This window comes from Parasteatoda tepidariorum, chromosome 6 (genome assembly GCF_982258835.1).
Source record: "Parasteatoda tepidariorum strain Cologne lab strain chromosome 6, Ptep-v5.0, whole genome shotgun sequence".
Classification (NCBI taxonomy): Eukaryota; Metazoa; Arthropoda; class Arachnida; order Araneae; family Theridiidae; genus Parasteatoda; species Parasteatoda tepidariorum.
Window position 1 is genome coordinate 98,847,846 of NC_141760.1, and position 22,271 is coordinate 98,870,116.

General features: G+C 28.0%; 1 protein-coding gene across 1 annotated transcript in view; it reads left to right on the forward strand.

Moving 5' to 3' along the window:
* Positions 1-20,922, forward strand: part of LOC107441958 (alkaline phosphatase-like) — a 91,614-nt gene extending 70,692 nt beyond the window's left edge. The window contains exons 3-9 of the mRNA XM_043050591.3: positions 5,270-5,444; positions 9,517-9,698; positions 11,111-11,327; positions 13,210-13,344; positions 15,894-16,085; positions 17,355-17,477; positions 18,492-20,922. Of these exons, the coding sequence (XP_042906525.2) occupies positions 5,270-5,444; positions 9,517-9,698; positions 11,111-11,327; positions 13,210-13,344; positions 15,894-16,085; positions 17,355-17,477; positions 18,492-18,835 (1,368 nt within the window). The 3' untranslated portion in view covers positions 18,836-20,922. The remainder of the gene's footprint in view (positions 1-5,269; positions 5,445-9,516; positions 9,699-11,110; positions 11,328-13,209; positions 13,345-15,893; positions 16,086-17,354; positions 17,478-18,491) is intronic.
* The last annotated feature ends 1,349 nt before the right edge of the window (positions 20,923-22,271 follow it).

Here is a 22,271-nt window from a genome sequence, read left to right on the forward strand (position 1 = left end):
AAAAGAATTGAATTCATGCTCATCCTTATGATTAATATATAGCTTAAAATATTATAATAGAATGTATAGTGTGCCAAAAAATGGACCACTCTAAAAACTTTTGATCTAATGAGTGGATCTAATGATCTTTTAGGAACTCAATCTTAACGATTCGGGGGAATGACCTCAAATGTACTAATTAATAATATATACGATATTTTAAGTTATGCCATCAGACACAAAATCGTACTTTCTCTGAATAAACATACCTTTTTAAACGGTTTCGGGTTTCTGACCCTGAAAATGTAGGGGGTAGCCGCAATCTGGAAAATTAGGGCAGAGCTCCAAAGTTTGGACCCCTTAATGCAAATCTTACTTTATGAGTATTTCGCTATATCTCGAGGACTTTTCAAGCGAATTGAGAAATTTTTGCACAAAATTATAAAATTTATTTATTCAAAAATAATTTCATGCAAAAAGTAACTTTCAGTAAACATTTATTACTTTTATTATTATATTTAATAATGGTCGAACTGTAAAATACACAACTTTTTGCGACATTTTAAGGAATATATTATTACATAGCAAAATCAAACTTTTCGCGTCATTTTACAGAATATATTATTACATGTCAAAATACAAAATTTGAGCAAAATCGGTAGAAAAGTTCTTGAGAAATTGACTGAGAAATTTGATTTCTCAGGAAGTAATCGACTGATTTCACTCAAATTTTGTATTTTGCTATTTAAAATTATGTTATTTGAAACGTCGCAAAATATTTTATGTCTTACAATTAAATACTTTTTGATCATTATTAAATAAAATAACAACAAATAATAAATGTTTACTAAAAGTTATTTTTTTCTGGGAATTATGTTTGTATAAACAAATTTTATAATTGTGCCGAGAAATTTTTAGGAGCCCTCTCCTGTTTAAGCTATTGGAACCATATTTCCCAGATTGCAGCTGCCCCCTAATTTTGGGGGTCAGAAATCCAAATCTATCGAAAAAAAATTATTCAGACAAAATACGTTTATGAGTCTGATTTCGTAACTTAACACATTCTTTGCACTTATTGATTACCATATCTGAAGTCCCCCCCGACGAGCCATTAAGTTTGAGTTCTAGAATGTGAAGATCCGAAGTTATTCAGGGTGGTCTGTTTTTTTAAGGACTGTACATTTTGTAATATTTCAGTTCTAAAATTTTGTAAAATAAAAAAAGAAAGTATAATAGTGAGGTATTCATTTTAGTTATTCAAATACAACTTATCTAGTTATTTTAGACAAATTTGAATCAAATTAAATTTGATATTGAATACAGAGTTAAAGAATGTTTTCGAATTTTTCCAGTCTTGTAAAAACATTTTCAGGTAATATGTTATTTTCCTATAATTTTCGCTAATGTCTAACATTTATGCATGATTGTTTAGTTTATTCCAAGCCCAATTCTTCTGCAATGGTTAAAAATTTCTCAGAAAAAACGGTTAAATAACAATTTCTTTCATTGTTATTTTACCATAGTCAAACAAAACAGTCAAATAACCATAGATGAGACGTATTAAAACTGTTAACTGTGCGAAAAACTGTTCCATCTAATACGGTTAAACAACCAGAACTTTAACTCTTCAACTATGCCAATTTAATGAAGATACTTACTTCCTTCCAGCTGGGTATGTGTTATAGCCAAGAGGGTTAATCTGTCAATCTCATGACCAACTGAACCGGGATTTGAGAGACAGTATTTGTATCACAATATTTAATGCATTCTCTTCAACAAATGAAGAACTATCTCATCCAGTATCTTAATTAAATAATTTCATAAATTAATTAAACCCTATTCCTCGGTTCAATTGATAAAACACAACTCAACCACGACCTAACTCCAATGCCTATTATCTAACGAAAAGCTTAGATCCTATGCCCAGTTAAATTTCTTTTAACGATTTTCAATCCTTGCTAAATGTAATTTGTTAGTAAATCGTATGTCTTTTATATTCATGCTTTTTTTTAACCATGCCAGTTGTAAACGATTTCAAAACTGTAAAGGTAAAAAATGTAATTTATACGGTTAATTCGTTGGGCAGACTGCTGACGGTTGTTTTACCGTAATTTTAGAATGAAATTGCTACAGTGTACGCTGATAAGAAAAGTAACGGAAAATTATGATAAAATGAAAAATAATTTTTTAAATGAAAAGCATTTTGGGGCATAATTTTTAGTTGAAAAAATACTATGTCATTTAAATTATTTAGGCTTAGGGCTCATGAAAATAAGTAAAAAAAATTACAAATATTACAAATATATAAATTTACTATATATATTTTTCTTATGATATTCATTTGCTGACAGTTTTAGAGACAAAACCTACAATTTTCTGACTGATCACAAAAGATTTCCTGCAAATAAATAACATTTTTCATCTACGTTTTACTTTAATTTCTTTAATGATGTAGAAAATTTGATGCAAGTAAGTTTTAAGTTCTAAGTTTTGTGAGTATATCAAACATATATATATTTGTTTCTTGTGTCAAAACAATTGTAAAAGTGAAAGCACGTATGAAACATTGAAATTTTCTGCAAATAAAAATACTAAATAAAGAATATGTATTTACTTAATTATTCTTTTTGTTTGTTAAAGTTCTCTATCAACAACAGTGGGTGTAGTTTTATTTCGTAGAAACACTAAATAGAGAAAGGAGCAAAAGTAATTCCCTTGAGAAATTGTGCACAAGATTAGCATTGAGCAAAATAACTCTCGTTGTTATAATATAAGGCTAGACTCTTGCATTTTCATTGAGAAATTTTAAATATTCTGGAAAACTTATTATTTAAACATGCGAATGTGTATCTTAGCTGTTACTAAAATTCGAAATGAAGAGAAACGCTTTATGACATGAGTAAAAATTCAAAATTAATTTAAAAGTCTCGCATGTTTAGTTTGAATAAAAACTAAAATTTATTAAAAACTTCTTTTTTGTAGATAACTAAAAGCGCGCGCATCGAAGCATTTACTTAATATTTATTTCCCAGTTAGAAAAATTATAGTTTTGTCTATGTAAGATTGATGAATTTATAATAAAGATTTATATTCAAATTGATAAAATTATGTGTTCGAAAACCTGTAATTGAAATGTAATAAGAAATAGTCATATTAATTTGAAAAAGTGAGGGTTAACTTTTTAATGCAACAGAGTCCCTTTCATATAAAATGTTTTGTCCTCAAGCAAAAATATATCTTGGTATTTTTCAATTACAAAAACCAGTCTAATAGTTACTGAAACAAATCTGTTAGATTATAGCAATTATATTTGTTTTAAAATAATAAAAAAATTGAAAAGTTGAAATTTAAAAAAAAATTGTATTCAAAAGTTTAACGTTAATAGATTTTGCAAATTAAAGAAATTTCAAAGATAAATAACCGTTCTCTTAGAATGAATGCAAATAAAGGCAAATTTAAATAAATAAATATTATCAGGAAGTGAGCCGCATTTGGGAGATTTAACCTTTAATGCAGAAAAAGACACCGGAGTTTCATGTTGTATTTCATAACCAGAAATTATTGAAATGTAAATTATAATATGTTTAACTTATTTTGACCCAAATTAATGCAAAATAATGAAAAAAGTATAAAAAATAGGTTTCACAAAATTTCTGCGAGAAAGGATAAACTGTTTAAGCACAATCGGGAAACAATGTTTTGCAATTTATTTTGATTATTTAATATTAAAGAATTTATTTTGATTATTTGATACCCAGATATGAAAGAAGAAAGGAAAAAAATAATATACCTTTCCAATTAAGGTCGCAATTTTGTCTGAATAATATTTTATCAAACAGCGGAAAGCAATTTCTGCTACAAATTAAATTATGTAGTATTTTATTATCAACTGGGAGAAAACTCATTTTAGGTGACATTTTCCGTTTTGAACAATGTATATACGTTTTTTTAACTTTTAACCTTATATAAAATACTAATTTTTAACTAAATGCTTATATTTTTTTGTAGAAAGAAATATATATTAGATGAGATAATATAATTTTTACAAAAATGTATTTAATGTGCTTCTTGTTCCTCGTGTTATATAATATTTTAATTCCTTCAGTTACGTTTATTACAGTTATGATATCATTTAAATGTTCAATTGAAACCAGTAAAAAGGGTACATATTTATAATTTCATTGAGTTAATTCTCTTGACATGTTCTATAATTTCTCCAACTGAAGACCTAATTCTGTAGACCAGCCGAAATTGTAGCAAGATAAATTTTTCTTGGTCAAACATCGTATAGACCGGTCTACTCTACTCGATTCATATTCCCGTATAAAGAAGTCCATCGCACTTATCATCTACTGTCTTCCATTTCCCTGCATAGACCTGAATACTATATTAATCCACTTTACTCATATATATGAGTGTTCCATTTTCCTGTGTAATACACTAATATATTTTAATAAATTGATGTCAATTAGTTATTTTTGGCACATTATTAAATTTCAAATACGTCACTTAAATAAAAATGTAAAAAAAAAAATCCTTCATTTTTAAAAGGATATAAAATATTTTATGTCTTCTGTAAGGTATAAAGGCTAAATTATTGCATGTAATATTGATTGTATATAAAATACATACACTATCGACAGAATTATGTATCAATGACAGAGTCGACTCTATACCAAAGGCGTGTTAAGATCGCAAGTCCTTCATGTATACGTGCGATTTGAAAGAGAAAAAATATTTTGTCTTTGATATAACAACTAAAGAAGCACCAGGGTGTTCCATTAGCGTAGAACCCCTAACTAGTATGCATATTTTAATTCAGAACAACAAACTAAAAGTTCAGATACAACACCACTTTAGTAGTTTCAATCGATCATTGATTTCATTAATTAGAGAATCTGTATTCCATTATTATTCTCATTGTACTATCTTCTCATACTTTTAAGACATTGTTTCTTATGCGTCAATTCAGTTTTCAAGTCACAATTGAATCGTTAACCCTTTGCACTGAATTTTTTTAAACATATTTTTCCTGCTGTTTTAATTATTTTGTATTAATTTAGGTCAACTTATGTGAAAAATATTACATTTAGTAATGGAATAATTTATGGTTAGTAATTAAAACACAATAACTCTCCAACAATAACTTGAGTATCGTATGTTATATATATATATATATATATATATATATATATATATATATATATATATATATATATATATATATTGATATAGGTGATTATCATTAGTGCTGAATGTGTGTAATAATTTTATTTTTCTCTCATTTTAGACGTATAACACAGATAGTCAAGTTGGAGATTCCGGTGCTTGTGCAACTGCTTTGCTCTGTGGCGTCAAAGGTCGTTTCGAAACTGTTGGTTTGGATGACAGTGGAGTTTACAATCGGTGTGACACAAACGCTAGAGCGAAAGTTGTTTGTTTAGGAGAATGGGCGCAAAGTGCAGGTAAAAATTACCTCATTACTAAAAAAACAGTAATATCCCTATTGGGTTCAGATTTTGTTGAGAAATTGAAACGGAAATTAAATTTTGGTAATCATATATTAAATTAGATGGTAGCCAACTTGCTTCGTAATCTTCATAGTTAATTCCAAGAACTGTCTTTGCGGAAATTTCCAAGCGTTTTGCTGATTATTTCTTTTTTATACAATGACCCCAAGCTTAACTCTGACCTCACAAGCTGAGAGAATCTCACACAATCTGACCTTCACTAAATATTTGTGGCCCAGTTCTCGAGTCTGGGCTGAAAGATAAGACCAAGTTCAATATATATTAGACATTCAAGAGTATTCCAATTCAGGACTATTCCAATTCTACATCTCAAAAATGACTGCGAACTTTTCGGACAATTCAATATTTTGAATAACAGTGCCGAGCAAATATTATGTATTTCCAAGTAAGTATTATCCATTTTTTCAGAGATCGGTCTTATAATAGTGATAGCATCTAACTGCGTAATTTTCGTACTTCTGGAAGTAATTGGTTCATAGACTTATACTTCTGTTTACAAAATTAGCGCTGCACTAACGTGGAGATGTTGTAATGTGCAGTGAGGGACACATTTTCATTGAAATTTAATTAAAAGATTATAAATAGGGAAATATCTGTAGAATCACTGAGGGTCTCAGATCTCTTGAGAGCAGCCGAGTAGTGGGGGAGGGTCTGTAGTTGCACCCTGTTTTAAAGATTGAACTATAAGTGCTCCCTCCTCCAAGATCATGACACTAAGGTTCTTGAACACCGCTTATTCTTCGTTGCACACTATATTATTTCATATGACCGGCATTGAAAAAAGCCCCCCTAATTCTGAGATCACGCTACCATAAATTTTCAACTCTGTAGCATTGTACTTTTGACCCCAACCCAGAAGACAAGAAAACATCCTGGATCAAGCATATTGGACAAACCAGCCTTTGTGGAGGACTTGACGGACCAGATCGTTCGTTCATAACGCTTTCAGTCTGGTATGCAGGTTGAAAAATGTCCGGCTTAGTTAACCGAGTGCAGCATAACCAAGTGCGAAGCATGGTTATGCTGTAATGCTGTGTGGGAGTAAAAACGGGTTTACTCTTTTACATGTAACAAAGTATTTAACAATTATTAGTCTGTTAAATTGTTATTTTATATATTATATTATATAGGATTAGAATTAACATATAACCAAGAATGAGAATTAATATTCTAGCGACTTACAACCATACTATATATATTCTATATATAATTATACTATATATATCTTCCAGACTATATATTATATATTCCGACTTCAGAATTGAATTGCTAGATAAGTATGTTAAGGAATAGAGAGCTCCTTCTCCTACTCGCTATCGCTCACATACTTCCAACAATTGCTAAGCATTATTTTGTTTTATTTAGCTTCGCAATAAATTATGTAATCGAAATTTTATCCGGTTTGTTTTACAGTAAAAGAACAGCATTTAAAACAGATTTCTCTACAAAATTTGAAACTATTTACATATATATGTACTAAAAAAATTGTGTTTGCTTACGCTTCTCATGTCCAAACATTTTTGCATTAAATTTCAATTTATAGAATAATATTTACATACTTCATTAAAACTTCGGAATATACTGCCATGCGAATTTTCACAAAACCAAAACAAGTGGCTTGATTTACTCTAATGTCAATTTCGTAAAGACTAGAATAAGAAATATGTAAAAAACAAAACAAAAAATATTTCATAAAAACAATATCTTATAGTAATTAAGTTGCGTATTTCATTCGAGCGGAGGTTTTATTTTTCGGTAATTAAACAGTTATCAAAGTGAAAATGATAATTTTGCTTAATTATACTTTATAAAGATTTTAATGCAGCAATAAATATCTCATAAATGATGCAATGCCATTAATGGACCAAATAAATTTTTAAATTATTCTTTGATTAACCACTAATAATGTAAGTAACAGGTACTTTTTCATGTATTGCATTTCATCAAACTAATTACGCATCTGAAATTTATTTAAAACTTTATATTTGTTTGTCATATAGTTGTGAATTCTTCCATGTGTTATTGAAATATTCTCAATAATTAAAACCTTATTTAAAATAAATCTGAAAGCATGATTTCAATCTGTTAATCTATGGAAAATGCTTTCAGGATTGGGAAAATAATTAATCGCCTACCTCAAGAAAATTAATTTGAAACAATAGAATTTCGGTGTTTGATTTATTTTAATTTCGAAAGGTAAATGTAGAAAATAATGCAAAAATTTTTTAGATTAAGGATTATAGAGTTTAATCAAATCTAAATAAAAAAATATTTTCAAGATTTAATTAAGTTTATATATATATATATATATATATATATATATATATATATATATATATATATATATATATATATATATATATATATATATATATATATATATATATATATATATATATATATATATATATATATATATATATATATATATATATATATATATATATATATATATATATATATATATATATATATATATATATATATATATATATATATATATATATATATATATATATATATATATATACGGTATTAAATACATGGAAATAAGAGTAAAATCTTTCGTAACAAGATTTCAGTTCTACTGTTTTCTCAATTTAGCTTCATTAGTCGGTTTTTTCATGTGATTTAATTAAATTTGAATACATAATTTTAAGAAAATCTGACTTTCTGAAAAAAATCACATTATTTTATTTGTAAAGGTTTCCTATTTAACAATTCTTACTTGCTTCGAAATATATTATTGTTAATTGTGGATCTCGCATCTATTATAATAATGCAAATCGAATGATTTGGATATGTAAGTTTATCAAGTTTTATTTCCAGCAAATTGTTTAAATTCTAGAAGAACAATAGATTTATTCTTTCAGTTAAATAAGAATTCTAAAATAAGAGATAAAAAGAATAATAATAAAATTAAGAAATAGAATAACAATAAGAATAAGAATGAAATAGAAATTTTTATGAGGTATCTTTCTCTAAATGCATTTATAACAAAAACTAGAAAATCTTTCATATCATTTGCAGTTTTGAAAGATGAAAAGGAAATGTTATAAAATAAGCTTCAATGAACAACAAGTTGAGTTAAATTTGTACTAAAAAAGGTATAAATAATAAAATAAAAATTTATTTTTAATATAAATAATTAGAACGCCTAACATACCGATGAAACTAAATATATATATTTTTTAATAAAAGTTTTATAACTTTCTAAAAAGAAGAAAAAGAGGTTTTCTACAACAGTTTGTTGTGGGTGTAGTTTTTGCACCAATGATATAGTTGTAAGAATGTAGTCTGCTGCTTTTATTTTCAGACAAGTTGGCACACAGAAACCTAAAGCTACTTGGGCATCAAGACGCAACTGAAAATAGAGTCTGAATACTTCACAAACACAACTAAGTTCTTTTAACCACTATTTATTTCTGTTTTTTAAACAACTATCTATCTCGACCCAGAGCATTTAACTTCTATCTATCGCCGCTAAGTGCTTTTAACCACTATCATTAAATTCAATAAGTGTAAGTATTGCATTGTGCATGAAGCTTATTGTTAAGTATTAAGACTAAAAAAATATTTATTTTGTTTTAAGCTCTTAATTCAGAAAACAATCAAAGTCAAAAACGCAATAACATCAGAGTAAAATATGGAAGATAAATTTTACAAGCAAATACTACCTTTACATTTGGTATAGGAATATTTTACGTTAGAGCAATATCGTTATGACTTGCATTAATTTTATGCTGATAATAATTAATTTTATGTAAACAACTAAATATGGAAATTGACATGGGAAAACCAAATCCTACCATGTGATTTTTCGTTCAATAAAACTGCGACACCATCATTTTAGATTTTTTTGTGTAGTTAAAATCATATATCAGGTAATTTTCATCCAAACTGAATAATTTAACAAATAAAGATTTCACGAATGAAATATTGAGTGATATAAGTTTAAATGATGTTCATTGTGGGTAAAACGCTTATATTTTGATTTTTTTAAAAGGAAAATCAACTGGACTTGTTACAACAACCAGAGTCACCCATGCAACGCCAGCTGCTATGTTCGCTCACTCAGTTAACCGCTACTGGGAAAGTGATGAGAAACTTGCAAATGACTCGTCTAAAGCAGACTGCAAAGACATAGCTAAACAGCTGATTGAGGACAGTCCTGGGAGAAACATCAATGTGAGTGGTTTCAATATTTAGTTTCTTAGAGTGAAACCGTAAGTAAGGATGCTATACAAAGCTTTCTTGCACGAAAGTAACTTACAGTGCGAGAAAAGAGCGTTCTATTTTGAATGTCATTGGCTCTATTATTCAGATTTTAGTAACAAAACTAAACTCTTTATGGTTTTCGAAATTCACAAACTACAAGGTCGGATCTTTTGTAAGTGGCATAAACACTTGTCTGATAAATCAGAATAATTAAAAACAAATAATATGGGCACACTATTTAAAATTCCATGGAAAAAAAGGTTAAAAAAACAAATTAGTTAATTGATATTTTACCATATTCAAACAAAACAGTAAAATAATCGTAAATAAGATGGTATACAGACTGTTAAATGTGAGAAAAGTCACTTATCACCAAAATACGGTCAAATAACCAAAATTTTATCACGCGAGCTAGACCCACCTAATAACGCCATTTATTTCCTTGCAGATGGTCCTTCCTTGCAGAAGTGTCCTGCTCTCTCCAATTTGTGACCTTACGCTATTAAAATAGGATACTCTCATTCACGCATAGACGTAAGCACCATGAAGGTGCTAAACCATAAAAATCATTAAAAAGATCTCCAATGCACAGATAAGCTCAATTTTTACGGTTTTGAAACCACGCTTGTTGTAAATGGTTAAAAAAACCATATGTTTCGTAAAATTTACTTTTAAGTTTTTTTTAATATTTTACATAATGTGTTGTAATTAAAACTATAATTTTGTAAACCAATAAACCATCACCACATGAATAGTTTAAACACCGAATATCGTTTTATTCACCAGTATTATGATTTTTTTACCATGAATGTTATTACCATAGAGTATGGTAATTGTACCAGAATTTTTTTTCTGTATTTAGTTAACCCTATGAGAAAATTTAAATTTCGAAACATTGTTCCCAAAAAGTTCTTTACATTTTCGAACGATTGTTCCATTTTACAAACCACTTCTCAAATTTTAAAACACTACTTTTAACGATTCATGAGTTATAAAAGATACGAAAAAACGTACTCACAGCTTCCTACTTTTTTCATAACAGGTATTTCGAATTCATATTTTAATTTTTTATCGTATATAGACGTAATAAAATTAATTCCTCTTCTTATAACAGTTATTAATGAAGCTTCCATTTCATATTTTAATTTTATATCTTACATAAAAGTATTAAAATTAATTCCTCTTTTTGTAACAGACATTAATAATGTTTCGATTTTTTATTTTAAATTTTTATCTCACGTAAACGTAATACAATTCAATATTTAACTGAATGGTTCAGAATAGTTTTATAAAAAGCAGTACATTTTGTATTGAACACAATATTATCTTCATGAGTAACTTGTTTAAAATCAACTTAAGAAATAGAAATGTTTCTTTATTAGGTGATATTAGGAGGTGGACGTAGACATTTTTTATCGAAGACCGCCTCGCAAATTAGTTCAAAAAATAGCAATGAACGAGACGGAAGGAGGGAGGACGGCCGGAACCTGATCGAAGAGTGGATGAGAGATAAAAAAATTCGAGGTCTGTCTTACAAGTACGTGTCCAGGAAGAAAGAGCTAGACAAAGTGGACGCCGTCAAAGTAGATTACCTCCTGGGTCAGTACAGATAGTCCTTTTTTTTATTTCGTAGAATATTTCTTTTCAAGGAGATAAAATGTATTTTTTTCCAAAAATTCAACCAATTTTCTGCGGAAAGAGGTTTGTATAGGGCAAATTAATATCGAAAAAAATAATAAAAGTTTTAGGTATTAGCTTTTTTATTTTGTAATTATAAACGTTTTATGCAGATTAATCTTTAATAACATCAGTTAGTAAAGTAGAAGTTAGATATAACAATTTTTTTTTCATGCAAACTGAAACGGATGTTACATAGTACAATGCAAAAAAATATATTCATAACTAAGAAATGCTGGTATTCGGTTACTAAGGATAATAATATATCGAATAGAAATGGCAACTTTTCCCTTAATCAAAGGAAATTCAAGTTTTTTGATATTTAATGCTTGGTAGCTTCTAAAGTAAAACAACAAAAATACAAAATCAAATGATTCACTGACGATGGAAGCATTTTTGGACACTTATTTTCCAATAGATTTGTCCTTCAATAAAAAAAAATGGAACGAAGTTACTGTTGCTGTATATTGGAAGCAACGGTTCAGTGTAGACTGCTTATGTGAGTTAAAATATCATTAGGAACTCTTTGGGATGGCCGTGACCTGCTCTGGGCTGTAGTGCTAAGAAGAGGAAGAAAATTCCATTGCCCCTACAGAGTATAACTGGTTATTATGGCGTAAAGAGAGTTGTATTAGCAAAATCGTGCTCAAGATCATCCACAGTACATCTTTCTCGAATCCTTATTAAAATTGAAATTAAAATGCCAGCACATTAAGGACCAGAAATGAATAATAAATTGAGAAAAAAACGCAAAAGCAATTGAATTGCAAAAAAATCACTGCTGAAGTAGGCGGGACATTTGAATAAAAGCCTGTTTGATTGTCTGAGGAAACCAAGAAGAATTTCATGTAGATTAGAAATAATTCCAAATTTTGCCTAGTAAAGTAAATATTAAGCGTAAAAGATGCCTTATTAACTAAAATATTCAGCTTTGCACTTAAATATTGGACATAAGAGTTTAATAAAATAAATAAACACATCCGATCTCTTGCCAATTTGGAATACGAAATTTTCTGTATGTTCAACGCGAAATGTTTACGAAAAAATGTGTGTTAGCATATGTATTAGCATCATTTTGAAATTGGTAATTTTTGCTTAATTTTTAACAAGCAAATATAAAAATATTAGTTTACCATATTGTGTTAAATAATAGTTTCTAATACCTCTCATATGTTAGTTTTAAGTGGCGAAAACCAGCATGATTTCCATATTTGAATTAAGCTTTATTATCCAAATTCATTTTTTTAAGAAATAAAACAAATAAGGTTAGGTTCATTCAACTTGTTAAGTTTAATATATAAAAGCATATTATTGCTATTTGTTATAACTTTTTCACTTTTAGTTTTTTAGGACGTATATCTTTGCTGTCCGAGTACAATCGAAATACGAGATAGTTTTGGTCTATGTGTTTGCAATTACTTAAAAGAAGAATACTAGTATCTAGGGAACGAGTTAAGAGAGTTCAGATCGTGAATCAATTAAAACCAGAAGGGACGAAAAAAAGTTCAAAAAATTTGCAGAAGAATCCTTATAAATAAACATTAAAAATATTTATTTTAATGCAGTCTACAATAATAAACAAATGTTTATTTTCCCGAAACACGTTATATGCATAGTTTACAACGGGTTCTGGGTTTTACAAAATTATTAATTCAAAAGACTATTTTATTATTTGTGTGCAATATTATATTTTTGACAAGTGTCTTCAATGAGTTATTTTTAAAAATATTTATGTTTAGTGATTATAAAATCTGGTAACCACAAGAATATTCATATTTCTCTAACAAAGTTATAAAACTTTCAGGACTTTTTACTTCCGGTCACATGGCGTACGAGTCTGATCGAGATAAAGACAGTGAACCATCTCTTGCTCAAATGACAGCAAAAGCTATTGAAATTTTGAGGAAAAATTCACAGGGTTATTTTTTAATGGTTGAAGGTAAATATATTATATGCTACTTGTCAATTTTTTTTTATATTTGCTGTAAATAAAGACAGCAATGATATTTCAATAAACTAAACTATTATAAAAGCAAGTTTGGAATTCCCACAAATTGCACTTTCAGAAAAATTGGCATTAAATTCGGTGGTAATCTGTAAGTTGAATCCTAATAATACAGTAAAAATTTAAAGCAACCCAAAAAAGATGTTAAATTAAAATTGCATTTTTATGTAAGTTCAACCGTAGTTAATCAAGTCGAATCCATAGGAAACACAGAACTATAGTCAATCAAGTCAAATCTGAAAAAAAAAACCAATATCAACTATTTTATCTGTATTTCTGGTTCCATGGGAACACCAAAAAACGCGGTTATTTTTACCGAAAAGCTTTGGTAATGAATTGGTAAAATGAATGATAAAACACAGTATTTAAATGTGTGACAAAATTTAAAATAATGTGGTAAAATTTGATACTTTTATCATGTTATCTTAGAGTATAATACAATATAAAAGCAATTTGTTTAATTAAATTTACTTTTCATTTTTGTAATTTTTTCTAAATGAATGGAAATCAGAACTATAATTTTGAAAACCAAAATATCTTTTAAACCCTTACCAATAGAACAGGAAAATTACCAAATAATTTATTTTAAAACCGTATATTTTGGTTTTATTAAGTAGAATTATTTCTTTTTACTAGAAATGTTATTTTACCAGAATTCTACCTTTCTCCTTGTATAAAAGCATTAATTTCTATGTGAGCAGTAAGTAGTTTCTAAGTACTGTTCTTCAATCTAGCGGTATAACTACAAATTCTGAAGTACCTATCGAAATTTAATACTAAAGAGCAGTTTCTTGTGAAAATGTTATCTTCAATAAATGAGGTTTATTGTTGCATTACCCGAATCCCTTCAATAGGAGTTTAATTTTAAGATTCACATTAAAAAACTAGTATATTGAACATATTCGCAAACATTTTTATGTGGGTTACATTTACACTTTAAGTCTTGAACTCATCTTTTTTGAATTGGTCAATTGAAAAGTATTTTTCCTGTACATGTAATTATTTTGTTTCTGTATTTAATGATGATACTGTAGATGTAAAATTGGACGTGTCTGACCAAAATATACTATTTTTTCAAAATAATATGTATTTACAAACTACTCTTTTTCATCATTTTAAATATATTTTTCTATCTCTGCATTAATTTATGTCTAGTTTTTAAATATTTTCAAATCAGGTTCCATTATTTTTTTTATTTACCATAATATGCCTAATAATCATTTTGTGCTAACTACCATTGAACATGACAGCAAAATTTCACGATTTTTTTCATTGCTTGATTAACTTGAAAATATTGATAAAAGTTGTAAAAATTAGGTTTACTCATTTAGCATTCTTTTTCAATTTAATAAAAGGGCAATAATAATGACAGCTCTATAGTTTTGTAATAATTGTCAGTTCCGTAGATCTTACAGTATATGCAGAAACGATCGATCTTAAAGGTCATCATACAACGTCACCATACAACTAATCAAAATTGTGCATGAAATTAATGTAAGTAAATGCATCTTAAAGTAATACTTAATCATTTTTAGAGCAATTTAAAATACAAAATTGTCTTTAAACAAGAATATTAATAGTTTAATCTAACTCTAATTAAGTTATGCTAATTAACTAAAATGGGCGTAAGTTTTTGAATACTCACACTGATAAACGAAGCGTATCTTCTTATCCAGTGTGAATAAGAAGACATCTAATCTTCTAATAAGACATCTTTAATATTCAACTTGAAATTTAGAGACCTACATATTGCAATTGCAATATTTGTTAAAGTTTCGATATTGCACTGTAATATTATTTAGTAAGGTAGGAAATTTCAACTGACGATTTGTTTTGAAATTTACTATACTTAGCTACCAAAACAATTTACAACTTACAGCCTGTCATTATTCTGAATCAGATTATGGTAAAAGTACCGGCACTCAGAGCGTCGCTACTTTTTACCGTGAAATCTGCTTTTACCGTAAACTTTTACGGAACAAAATATAACATACGAGTATACCGTAACTTTACAGTAATATTTACTGTAAATTTACTGTAACACTGTAATCTATTAAATATTACTGTAGAAATGACGGTATAAAATTTTGCGACAAAAACGGAATTTACGGTAAAGTGGATTTTATGGATGTTGCACTCAGGGTGCTAGTACTTCCTTTTTACTGTAATTTTGATCCGGAATTTTTTACAGTGCACTTAATAAATATTAAACGTGCTTTATATTTAATATCATAAAATTTCTATAATTGAATTTTAAGTTATAGTGTACCAAGTATATAAAGAAACTTCAAATTTCGGTCATTTAATTTCTTCGTTCCAAAATACTTTTTTAATCAAAAATTGATTAAATATAATAATGAGGAAATACCTTCACAACCACCGAATTATAATCTTTAGCAGAGAAATAAACCAAAGGTTGAATAACCTTTTTGATAAAATCAATGGAATTAAGATGTTTTGTAGAACTATAATGTATTTCGTAGGAGGTCGAATTGATCACAGCCATCACTTCAACAATGCACATCGAGCTTTAGTGGACACCCTTGCATTTGAGGATGCAATCATCACTGCCCTGGACATGACACGATCAGATGAGACACTAATGGTGGTCACTTCCGACCACTCCCACGTTTTCGCTTTCGGTGGATACCCTAAGAGAGGAAACTCAATTTTCGGTAAGTAATCATCACGAAACGTCTTACTATCTCAAATTATATTCCAGTTATTAAAAGGGGTTCAAATACATACTATAATGTCTTTCATTTTTATAGTTTCAAGTATGCACTGAATATTTTAACGCCTATTTAGTCGAATACTTTCGTAACAAACAGTAATTTCTGAGGAATGTTAGATATTTGTTTAATTAAATTGAATGGCACTGGCTACATTTTTTTTGTTTCTGTTGCATATGATTTTAGAGTGGATCTTGGATATTTGCACGTCGGTGATTTCAAATATGCTCTCAATTTCTATCTCCAAGCTATCTATTACAAGCTTTCCTAGTTTTTATCTCCTAGCTAGCAATTTTTTAGATTGCATTTTTAGTTTATTTTTTGTCGAAATGTATAAGTTTTAAAACGTAATATATATTAAAGGGGAGACGTAAATGCTACAATTATTTTTACGATAATTTGGGCACATCATCAGGAATAAAACTGTATGAGAATCCATGCCCGGGAATGCAGGCATGCGGCGCTAAGGACGTTTCAATATTATGACTTCTTTATGCGTTTCTGAACAGGCAATAATAGAGATGCGCCCTTAGTGGCGTATGATGACATTTCTGGGCATGGGTTCTTATGCAGTTTTAATCCTGATGATGTGCCCTAACTCCCATAAAAATGTTAGTAAGAGTTACGCTCCCCTGTCATTTATAAAGCTTTTAAACTTCTACCTTACGACAAAAGCTAAACTGCTATTTAAAAAAATCTGTAGTTTTAGGAGTAAAACTAATTTTAGATTTAAAAATCCCACAAGTCTTTAGACCAATCGGATGTAGTGTAACTGCTTCTCTACTATTTCTAACCGGTCTGAGCACTCTAGAACGCATATAAATTTTAAATTACATTCGGTGAAATTATTTTTCAGCCCCAACTTATCCATGCTTAGTAATGTAAAAATCTTATTAACCCTGTAACTTCCAAATTGAAATTTAAGGAAATCATTTTAGTAAAAACAGAAAATTTTGATTGTTTATAAGACTATGGCTCTCTTGAAACAGTGGAAATTATGATCTTAGCAATTAAATGTAAAAATTACATTTCAATTTTGAAATAAATATTTTAGAAGTATTTCTTGATTGAAAAAAAATTGCTACATTATAATGCCTCTGATGGTACATGGGATCTTCATATTTTTTGAGTAAATTTTGATAAATTTGTATGGATATAATTTAACATATGATGCATTTTTTTCTATACTCATTGAATTAAATATTTGTTAAGGTGTTGACAACAAAGTGTCTGACGTCGATAACATGCCTTATACTACTTTATTGTATGCTAATGGTCCAGGCTATAACCGAAACTTTCCTGGTGGTCGTGAAAACTTAACCAATGTAAATACAGGTAAGGAAACTGTCTTTTTTAACTACTTTCCTTTTAAAATTGTTGGATTTTTGATATTATACACGCTACAGTTACTCACGCAAATTATTAGCATTTCAAGTGATTCCAATCAATGTTTTATCGAACAAGTTGTTCGTACCATGTCAGTTAAGTAAAACGCATCATACATTACTTATAGCATATCATCTGATAAAGAAAACTGCTGTATCACTCAATGGCAAAAAAAAAAAAAAAAAAAATTGAACAAATTAACATCTTGTTTTATCAAGCTTTTTTCTTTTGAATAAATATGTGTATTATAAGAATGAAATTAAAACTTTGTTGTTGTTGTTGTTAACGTAAGCCATTAAGGAAAGGTGTAAGATTGTTCCTGCCTTCCAGTGGCGCCATCTATGGCCAGGAATTTGACTCCTGCCACATCCATAAGTCTCACCCGTTTATGGAGCGGATTCATTCATTCATCGTCAGATCGGAATTTTGACCTGAACAAGAAGACGGTCAATTTCCAATTCAAAACCCCCTGATGTATAATTTGTTATGGGAACATGGAGGACTTTGTGACCTAATATGTTTAACGTACACCAGTCACCATTTACTACACGGGGAGTCTAAGGCCGGCTGGATTCGAGCTCCCCTTCTCACGAGCGTGAGTCCAGCTCTCTGCCCGCCGGGCTATTCTGGCTTTGAAACTTTGTAAATTGAATATTGAATTAAATTAATTTTTAAATTATTTTAACTAACGGATAATTTTTCAAACTAAAAAAATGCTTTTTAATCCATTAATTTATCTTTTCTAACGTAACTATTTTGTTTGAACTATTTTTTCCTCACTTTTTTATTCAAAATAATCAGCTACGATATAATATTTTTCTACGTACAAACTATTTCTATTTAAATTCATAAAATAAAAAAATAAAATCACGTTTTTTTTCAGATTCGAAAATACATTTCTACATTCAAAAAATTTTCTTTTTTCAAATTCAAAATTAATTTTTTTCTTCTTCTTCTTTCCAGAGGATAAGAACTACATCCAGCAATCAGCTGTTCCCAGAAGATGGGACTCTCATGGTGGAGAAGACGTACCAGTGTATGCACAAGGACCAATGTCTCACCTGGTGCGAGGCGTATTCGAACAAACCTACGTACCACACGCTTTAGCATACGCTTCGTGCATAGGTCCACAAAAAGACGACTGCGAAAGAAGAAAACAAACGTATCAAAGACATGTCATCGAATGCCCTTCCCCACACATCGTCAAAGAAGTACTCTCTTCATTTTCTACACATTCTCGAATGCTACCCAGCGTCTGGAACATTTCAGTCTTTTGTCTCATCTGTTTCTGGTTCTTAAAATCATGATGACCAGAAATGAAAGCGTTCTTTAACATTTTAAGGCTCTGCAGTACAAAGTCAAGAGCGTTGAAACGTTTTTCTTTTCGATCTGTGCTTTTTAATTCATTTCGAACTCCGTATAGTAAATTATGTTATGTTTGTATGTTTGAAAGATAATATTAAAAGCGTTTGAGCAGCATCATGAAAAGCCGCACTTTTCTAAGACAGGCATCTTCATAATATCAAGGTAATTTTAGTACTGATTGTAGATATTTAATTTACAAATTTCTGGAACTTCCGCTAGAGGGCAGTGAGTTACCAGAATTTCCGCTAGATGGTAGCACAAATCGGAGAGAAATTTCAACAATTACCTAAAAATCATTGCGTTTGTACCGCAACTCTCGCAAACATTTTTAAACTGTGGCTTATCATTTTATTGCCCAAAGCTTATATTGGATGTTACCTTTGATTAATTTTTAAAACACAAATAACGAAATGTGTAATAACAAAATACAAATAACAAAATGTGAATAACATTTAACAAAATGTGGTTTAAATCAACTGCATAGTATTATTTGTCATGTAATGTTAAATTTTGCAAAAAAGTATAACGTCGTTTTTTTTTCCTTCTTCTTGTTAAAACTGTGTTTCAGTTTTTAAATACTTTACTAACTAGAGTGATAAAAATCAGAAATTTTTTTCATGTATAGCTTAATTTTTACAGTTTATAATTTTGACTTTACGCTTTTAATTTATGCTACACATGGTACATAGTACAACACATTTTGCATAACAAGTTGTAGAGCATCTATCGTTTATAAATTCTGTCAAAATTGCAAGCATGTTAAACCAATTATTAATTTAAGTTAAATTTCAGTTTCAAACTACTACAAATAATTAAAAAAATATTCAAATTATTAGTAAATAACATAAAAAATTAACTTAAAAAAATTTAAATTTGAACTTGTTTGAGAATATAATAGCTTCTTTTTTAAATATAATAATGGGTATAATATTGTAAAATAGGTGTAATAAAAGTACTACAAATAATTAAATTTGATTTGCTGAAATCAATTTTCTTACAAAATGAGTCGCAATTTTTGCATGTTTTAGATACTTATGCTCTTAGAATAAAGTTGCTAACTCATACAAAAGCAAACATCGTCTTCCGAAAGTTCATTTAACTTTTAAACTTTAATAAATTTAACTTGCTCATTTAAGTTTAAATATGATGTTAAGAACAAAGTTAGTGAAAATTAATTTCACAAATAGAAAAAAGTTAACTGTTTGAAGAAGAGGAAAATCTGAAGTACAATAATTTGTTTATAGAACACATATTTTATGAAACTATTTATAATTGTTTGTAAAACGATTATAAATTGCCTAAAAGAATATAGAAAGTGTATTATATATCCCTTTTGCATTTTATTTCTTTTATATTGCTATACATATCTCTATTTACTGTTTCTTATATACTGTTCATATATTACTCTTTTCTTGCACAATATTTAAACACTTTTTACTTGTTATTGTAATGTTGAAATAATTTTAATTTTCTTCAAATAATTACAATTATGTTTATGTGGGATGACAGAAGCATTAAGATTAAAATAGAATAATAAAAAAGTACGTAATAAAATGAGCACGTACAGCTTTTTACGTAGTAATACTTATTAATACCGGATAATAATGATTAATATGTACATCATTCGTTTATATTTAATTGTGAAAGAATGATCATGGCAAAAGTCTTCTTTCGAAATAATAGCATTCGAATTAATCAAAATGAAATAACTAATTATTGGTTAATAACTGATTCGTATTAAAATACGAATGAGCATCTTAGACTCACAGGCAAGTTAGACAAAATAATACAGACAACGGAATTTAATTCTTACAGTAAAGCAGTCTTTGTACATATTTTAAAATACAGTATTACGTCCTGGAAAATAACTCTTTTTTGCTTATTGTTATTATTTCTAAGATTTTTAAGAAACCATGTGTACAAAATGAAAGTTCAACTTGCGTGTTATAGACGTGATTATAACACTTATTCGAGTAAAGTAAAATGGATTGTTTTACATAAGGTTGATTGATAAAAAAAGAGAAATAAATTTAGAATATCAAAGCAAATAAGCAATTCTTAAAGCAGATTTTAAAAAATTCATTCTACTCTAATTTTAAAATATCAATTAATTTTTTAAATCTACTTTAAGAATTGCTTATTCACTTTGATATATTTATTTAATTTTTAATCTACTTTAAGAATTGCTTATTCACTTTAATTTTTTAAATTTAGAGATGAACTTAAAATATCAATTAATTTTTTAAATCTACTTTAAGAATTGCTTATTCACTTTGATATATTTATTTAATTTTTAATCTACTTTAAGAATTGCTTATTCACTTTAATTTTTTAAATTTAGAGATGAACTTAAAATATCAATTAATTTTTTAAATCTACTTTAAGAATTGCTTATTCACTTTGATATATTTATTTAATTTTTAATCTACTTTAAGAATTGCTTATTCACTTTAATTTTTTAAATTTAGAGATGAACTTAAAATATCAATTAATTTTTTAAATCTACTTTAAGAATTGCTTATTCACTTTGATATATTTATTTAATTTTTAATCTACTTTAAGAATTGCTTATTCACTTTAATATTTTAAATTTAGAGCAGAATCTATTTCTTTTAATCTGCTTTAAGAATTCTTTATTCACTTTGATATTTTTTTAATTTAGAGCAAAATCTAAGTGAATAAGCAATTCTTAAAGCATATTTAAAAAAATAGATTCTACCCTAAATTTAGAATACCAAAGTGAATAAGCAGTTCATAAAGCAGACTAAGAAAAATAGATTCTGATCCTTTGGAAGGGAACAATAATAGAAATTAACCCTTTAGCAGGAGCGCATACACCACTGATGAATTTTGTTTTGTAATTTAAATCTTAAAGGTTCTCCAAAATTCCAGTCCAAAAATATTGCCTACCTTCGATATTTTTCATGTCGTTGTATGAAATTTGTAGAGATAATATTACTTAATATTTGATTATATGAAACACTGTAAACACATTTGCTCTGTTTGCAAACCGGCAAAAAATATACATGGAATTAACTTTTCTTTCTTTTATACCTAATTATGTATTTGTTTTATACCAATTTGATTTATTACTTCCTCTTCCATATTGTGAATGTCAGTTGCCAAATCGTAATTTTGGGAATTTTTATTATTCATTATTATTTGATCATATTGATATTATTACACATTATTAGTGTAATTTGTGATTATATATATATATATTTTTCTTTTATTATAAAATTTGTTTAAAGTAATTAATTTACATTCTTAAAATCTCGCAATTTACTATGGAAGAGACATTTGTATAAATATTTAGGCTGGTTTTAAAGGTGCGTTAGTTAGAAAGTTAAAAAAAAATGTATAACAAATATTTAAAGA